The 7,141-nt window shown below is 51.0% G+C and overlaps 1 protein-coding gene across 1 annotated transcript in view; it reads right to left on the bottom strand.

The window, feature by feature from the left end:
- Positions 1–650: 650 nt before the first annotated feature.
- The window catches only part of LOC144731393 (neogenin-like), a 40,442-nt gene continuing 33,951 nt past the window's right edge, over positions 651–7,141 (bottom strand). The window contains exons 26-28 of the mRNA XM_078612411.1: positions 5,541–5,795; positions 4,878–5,005; positions 651–2,518 (exon numbers count right to left, since the gene is read on the bottom strand). Coding sequence (XP_078468537.1) covers positions 2,411–2,518; positions 4,878–5,005; positions 5,541–5,795 — 491 coding nt within the window. The 3' untranslated portion in view covers positions 651–2,410. The remainder of the gene's footprint in view (positions 2,519–4,877; positions 5,006–5,540; positions 5,796–7,141) is intronic.

The raw sequence follows: 7,141 nt of genomic DNA, 5'->3' as shown, positions 1-7,141 counted from the left end.
GCCATATTCCCCCAGTTTACCTTATATAGATATGGTCAAAGCCCAAATATCTGACAAGATGATCAACATATTTCCGAATGTTTACATTGCTGTAAGTATGTAGCTTGCCATCTTGGGAATGAATTGTGAAGGGGAGCGTTCTTTTTCGAGGCTAAAACTGTCCCCGATCAACCATCGGACAATGTCGCCTTTGTCTTTACTCGCACGACTCTATTGAGAATGTGCGAAAAACACCGTTTTGAAGATGTCCTTGCTAATTTTGCAATGAAAACAATCTCGAAAAGTTCCTCTCCGGTGTTAATTTCTCTCACCTTATGAAAAAAAAAAGATTGACATGACCCTGCCTCTTCGTGTATACACTGTTGCCATCCTTGCTATATTAATATATCTTGGTTATATTTTTTTATCATACAAACGAAAATACACGGTCACATCTTTTTTTCGTAGGCCATTAAGTTTTCGGAGGCCCTAGGCACAGTGCCTACTGAATACGGCCTCGCTCACCCTCATGGTGTGTCCTGGCGGCCCATCAGTTACTAGAGCAAAAGTGGAATGAGGCAAAAAGAACTCCAGCAAAGTGATAAAACAACCGCGCGACGCTCATCGTCCATCTTACCAACACGGGGGAAAAAAACACCTCGGCGTCCATGTCTCTTGCGGAAAGACAATTGCATATTCATTCTTTATTTGGATTTGTGGGGGTGTGTGGTGGGGGCGGTTTGCACGACAACACGTTTGTTTTAAAGCAACTTTTAAACAAAAAAACTAATTATAAATTTAGCACAAACCCCCCTCTCCCCGCCCCCGGTTCGCTCCGCGTTGCGTCTATGCCGCGCGCTCGTGAGCTGGAGATCGCCAATGGCCACGCGGGTCATGACTCCCGGCGTGGCCGGCATGGCAGGGCGACACGAACCCAACACGCTCGGGGTGCGGTCACTCCCTTTAACCGCAAATTTGATTTTTCCAAATATTTTTTGATTGAATCCACCCCGTGGTCACTCCCTTTAACTGCATATTTGATTTTTCCAAATATTGTTTTGATTGAATCCACCCCGTGGTCACTCCCTTTAACCGCAAATTTGATTTTTCCAAATATTGTTTTGATTGAATCCACCCCGTGGTCACTCCCTTTAACTGCATATTTGATTTTTCCAAATATTTTTTGATTGAATCCACCCCGTGGTCACTCCCTTTAACCGCAAATTTGATTTTTCCAAATATTTTTTTATTGAATCCACCCCGTGGTCACTCCCTTTAACCGCAAATTTGATTTTTCCAAATATTTTTTGATTGAATCCACCCTCCGGTTACTCCCTTTAACCGCATATTAAATGTTTCCAAATGGTTTTTTTATTTAATCCACCCTGCGGTCACTCCCTTTAACCGCATATTCCATTTTTCCAAATTTTTGTTGTTTTAAATCCTTTAACAAGAAAAAACATGTTTATACAAGTTATTTAAAAACACTTACGTAAAGACTAATTCTATACATAGTATAACTTACAAAAAAAATGATAACAAAAAAAACGAAATATTTCATATGAAAAATCCGTTTCACTGCGTATAAAAAAACACAACAACACGCACGGCGATATTGGGAACGATCACGGCGGACCTCACGGTACGGCTTTGTACATGCACCTGGGGTGCACGCGGCGGTAGCGGCGCGACAACGTCGGAGGCGGTAACACCCAAAGCTGCTGGCAAATCCCAACCGTTAGCCTTTATGCAATGTAGCAAAGCACTCGTTGAACAACAACACCCACTGAATAATTATGTACATTTAACAATTTATAAAAACAACAACAACAATAACTGCTATCTACAAGCTTTAAAAATAAAAGTACAAGTATAAACGGGGCTTGAGTAGGAAGCAAAACACCTATTTATAAAATGTCCTCCGACGTATAAAGAAAGTTCACGGCATTATTCCCCATTTGCCGTCGCCCGGGCTTGCCTCCCCGGGGGCAGCCGGGGCAGGAGATCGGCCTGGCCCCAGGGGCAGGAGATCGGCCTGGCCCCAGGGGCAGGAGATCGGCCTGGCCCCAGGGCCCCGCTCGGCTCCTTCTTCCGTCGGCGCTCTGCCGCCGCAGCTCGACTTCCTCCCCCGTGGCCGATCGCCCGCGTGCCACCCCCCCAGCAGGGACGGAAGGCGTCTCTCGAAGGATCTCTCTGAAGACGCTGCTCTCTGAAGACGCTGCTCCGTCGCGCGCGCTACACGCACGCTTGTCGGCGTCGTGAACATCTTGCGGAGCGACGCGATTTCCCGAGTTTTCAAGATCTCCTGGAGAGCGGCGGCTTGCTTTATGGTTCCCAGAGCTATGAAAAACAACGCCGGAACGACGTGCAACGCAAACTATTAACGCGACTCTCGTTCGCTCGCCCAGAGATCCATTTGTAAAGAAATGGGTCAGATTCCCGCGGAGGTTATGGCGTTGAGGTCTTTCATGAGGCCCTCAAGGTTCGCCATCTCAGCGCTGAGGTCGTCTTCGTCGTCGTCGTCGTCGTGCCCGTAGGTCTGCAAGGAAGGAGGATCGCCACCAAAGCCACAGCGTGAGGCGGTTTACGGGTCTCATGGCAATGCCGATTCGCTGCCGTCGGGAGGAACGGGCGACTGGTTCGAGCAATGTGACTCACCAAGCCGGCTATCGTCATTGGCAGCAACAGCGAGAGACAGAGAGAGAGACAGAATCACGGGGAAGAGAGTGAGACAGACAAAAGGGGGCATGGAAAAAAGGGCGTTAAATAAATGTAGGATCAGACAAAAATAAAATAGGTAAACAATGTGAAAAGAGAGAGAGAGACGAGAGAACATGGTTAGAACATGCAGCCTCCACTGCACAGGTTCATGGATCGTAACAGTTTTGTTACCACAAGAAACTTTGATATATTAGCGATGCCAAACGGGAAGTGTGGGGGTGGGGGGAACGAGGCTCGAGATCACACGGCGCAGGAGCGAGCGCCAGAAGCAGGAGCGGAGGGTGCAGAAGCAGGAGAGAGCACCAGAAGCAGGAGCGGAGCGTGCACGGGCGTGAGAAGCAGCAGGAGGAGGATGAGGAGCAGCAGGGGAGATGATGGGGGCAGCTCAGTCCACAACAAGCAGTGCGCAAAGCAGCATAAAAAGATTTAGTTCAACGACAAAAAACGACTGCGTGCTGACGCATTGCCAAACCTTCCAAGAGATGGCAAAGCGGGGAGATTCGTTTTCTAACTGATGAAAATTAAATTTCTTGGCAATCATAAACCATTCCCAGGTACGGAGTTGTGGTGCCGCGGTTAGCGCACTGCGCAATGGAAACCCCCCCCCCCCCCCCCCCGTGAGCCGAGCTTGATTCCCAGTCGTGGCTAGCTGCAGTGTTGATATCTGAACGGGCCATGACCCAGCCCTGGCACTTGACCAATTTTCACTGACCAGCGTGGTGAAGCATGGTCAAGCAGCCCATGTCACTGACGTGGCATGGGGAGACCTTTATCCAATGTTTTGCTTTTATACTCCCATATTTACACGATCTAATCCAAAAGAAAAACCTATATTATGGATGATATTTGTCGCGAAAGCCTACGTGTTAAACTCCCAACTGTAATGTCCACTTGTTTGCTGCGGTCAGATTATTTGGCTGCTATAAATTTCCAGACATGTCAAGCCACTTCGTTGCGCTATCATTTGTGGCCAGGTCGCTTCTGAAATAGAAGCTAATAGCTCAGTGGGCTTTATTTGGTAAAATAAACATAGCTATATTTAGTGATTTCCTTATCTTTCCTATACTTTGCACTCCTATCGTATTTTCGTACAGTTTGTTGTTGTAACTTTCTGACCCGCTCCTACTGGACATCTGTGAAAAAAATATCTTTTTAGCCCATCGGATTCCTCCTGCAGTATGAATAAAGATTGAGATTCTGAGCCGCATGCGAATGGGTGGCCACTTCTAGCTCAGCCTGCAAATGCTCAGAGCGCACAGCAGCGCCGACCCACGGACTCTCCCCCTTCCCGCACCTCTCTCCAGGGCAATGTTCACCGCGGCTCAGCTCCGAATACTCTCGCCACGCCGCGAGCGGTCGTACGCAGGAAACATCCCCTGCGAAAGTTTGCTTCAACGCAAACTGGGACCCCGCGAGAGTTCACGACCCGGAGCGAGCGACGGCACGGCAAAAGTCTCGCCGTCGCTGCCGTACGACCACAGGGTTTAACCGCCGTTGGAGGATGTCACAATCGCTTTTATTTTATTTCACCAGGTGATGTCAACGAAGTGGCTTATCATGTGGACATTTATAGCAGCCAATTGATATAAACGCACATTGATTCTAAATGTGGAGGGAAAAACCGGAGGACCCGGAGAAAAACCCACGCGACCACGGGGAGACAGGCATGCAAACTCCAAATATACAGCAGGCATTAGGGTTGGGAGCGAACCCATGCACTCCTGTATACCAGGCTAGGTAGTTAACATTTCGCCACCGTAGTGCTCCACGATCTGTACGATCAGGCGTGTTGCCACCACGACAGATGTATCCCTCCCACTCGCCCCCAAACCCCCCCACTCGTGATGGGGTTCTCCGGACCCACGAGTGGTTTACATGGGGGTCATCTGCTCAGGGTCAGCGCTGGGGGTCAGCGGCAGTGTATGCCGAAACGAAACGCGCACGCGGAACCGCCCATGACGCGCACGCCGAGCGGGGCAAACGAACGCCACTCGACGGCGGTGCCAACAACGCGCCCGTTGCCACGGCCGTACGGGCCGTACGGGACGAGCGGCTCGCGTCGCGAAGCGGACGACAAAAGCGGGCGAAGCGAAGCGGCGGCGAAGCAGGGGGCGGCCGCAAGAGCAAAAAAAATTAGAGCGGCGAAAACGACGCGGCGGCGGCGCGCGGGAACTCACGCTGTCCGAGTCCTCGAAGGTCTGCGAGTCGTGGGCCGACGAGTCTGGGGCGCTGGGCAGGATCACGGGCAGCGGCACGCGCAGCCGTCCCAGGGTTCCGAGCGTCGCCACCTTTGGCGAGCCGCTCCCTGCAACGACGGGGAACGCGTCGCTGCTCACGGCTCTCGGCGTTCGGGGCTCAGAGCGGAGCGCTCTCCGCACGCGGATCGATCGCGGCTCAATGCAACACCCTTGGGATGCGTAGAGATTATAAATACGGGTGTACAAAATGACATTTACCGTGGAACTCCACTGACAATGTACAAGAGGAGGTCCCTTATACTGGAGGAATCCGATGAGCTATAAAGCTCTTTTTCACGGATGTCCAGTGGGGGCGGGTCAGAACGTTACGACAACAATTTCAGCTCGCACAGCATTTAATTTGTTTCTTTATTTTCAGAAATAAGTTGCGTTACTGGAACGAGACCGCTCTGACAGAGACTGGCAGTGGCAGAGGGCCTGGTTCAGGCACAGGACCCGACTGAGTGACACCACCAGGGACGAGTCTGAGATCCTCACAGCGGGCAGAAAACTACGTCGACTCAGTGAATGGCTCCCAGCAGGTGACGGGAGCGGGCCGTGTTGCACCTGCGTGGTGGGACAGAAGTGGGGGCCGTGTCTCACCTGTGTGGTGGGACAGGAGGGGGCTGTGTCCACCTGCGTGGTGGGACAGGAGGGGGCTGTCGGAGGGGCGTAGCGCCCCGTGGGCCGACACGAGGGGCACCGCGAAGCTACGCAGGGGCTGCGTGGGCCGCACGTGTGCCGTGGGCACGACGGGCCGCGGTTCCTCGTACTCTCCACTCGACGAGCCCTCCCCCGCCGGCGGGAGGGGGGGCAGCCCCCCGCTCCGCAGCTCCTCCACATCCACTCCCACGATCTCTGCTCGCGCCGAGGGGGGCCACGCGCGGGAGGGGTGGGTGCGACGGGCGTACGTCAGGAGAGCAGGACTCGGATTGGTCAGCCCCCCCCCCCGCTGCGTCGGACTCAAACGATGCAAACTCACTTACAATTATCGGTGGCTTCCCGGGCGCTGACTAATATCGTTGCTGTTATTCCGCTCGTTGGCTCAGGAAAAGCCTCGCTGAGCCTCGTTACTTTTTTTCCTGCCAAGTTTGCGATCCCAATTGATTCATGTTTCAGCATTGGGAATGTTTGGGCCTACACCAGGTCACGTGGTGTGGTGTTTGTAGCTGATTTAAGGTGTGCAGTTTGAGAAAACAAACTGCACACGGAAAGACGCCCGAGTCGGGCATCGAACCCAGGCTCTTTCCTGCTGCGAGGCACGACATGTGTTACCACTGCGCCACTCTGCCGCCCAAAAACACAATTTACAACGTGGGGGAATTTTGAAGGCAAAGAAAAAAAACAGTTTGTTGTGGATTCACGAATCTCAATTAACTTTCCTAGGGATATTTGAAAACAATTTGGCCGACGCTTTCACGGAGGTCTCCAAGTAAAACGGTATTTACAAGACTCTATTCACAGCACTGTACGGCACATTTGGATTGTACCGATTCGATGTTGCAAGTCCGATTTACGATAAGATTTACCGTAATTCCAAGCAAATTAGGGCGCTATATGAGGCGTCCGTGAAGCCACGAGAAACGTATGAGTGGTGAGGGCCTCTAGCAGTCACCACAAATAACAACACCATCATCAACATCAACAACATCAACAACATCAACAACATCAACAACATCATCAACATCAACAACATCATCAACATCAACAACATCAACAACATCAACAACATCATCAACATCAACAACATCAACAACATCAACACCATCATCAACATCAACAACATCAACATCAACACCATCATCAACATCATCAACATCAACAACATCAACCTCGGCCACCAACTGGCTGATGATGTCATGCCGGCCATGTTTGTCTCTTACTGGCAGCGGGAGCGATGATGACGTTTCATCGAGTAATAGCTCTCATGCGCGTGAGAGCCACAATCTCGCTTTGACCCCTCTTCACTTTGACTCACGATCCGTTTTCTCCCACGGCACGTTCGTGATCGCGCTACAACAAGCAGCCTTCTGGATTCACGAGAAATCTTAAGATCGTTTTGTGTACTCGGGCACTGATGCATTTTGTGAATGGTTTAGCGATACCGTAATTAAAGTAAAATTAATAGTGACAGTTGGCCGAAACACACCTCTGTGAAATGGAATGGTCGATTGCTCAAAGTGACCTCTATACACATTACGGGA

The sequence above is a fragment of the Lampetra planeri genome, chromosome 39, assembly GCF_965212315.1.
Source record: "Lampetra planeri chromosome 39, kcLamPlan1.2.h2, whole genome shotgun sequence".
In the NCBI taxonomy this organism is placed as follows: Eukaryota; Metazoa; Chordata; class Hyperoartia; order Petromyzontiformes; family Petromyzontidae; genus Lampetra; species Lampetra planeri.
The sequence above is the reverse complement of the archived record's forward strand: the minus strand, read 5'-3'. Positions and strand labels throughout refer to the sequence as shown.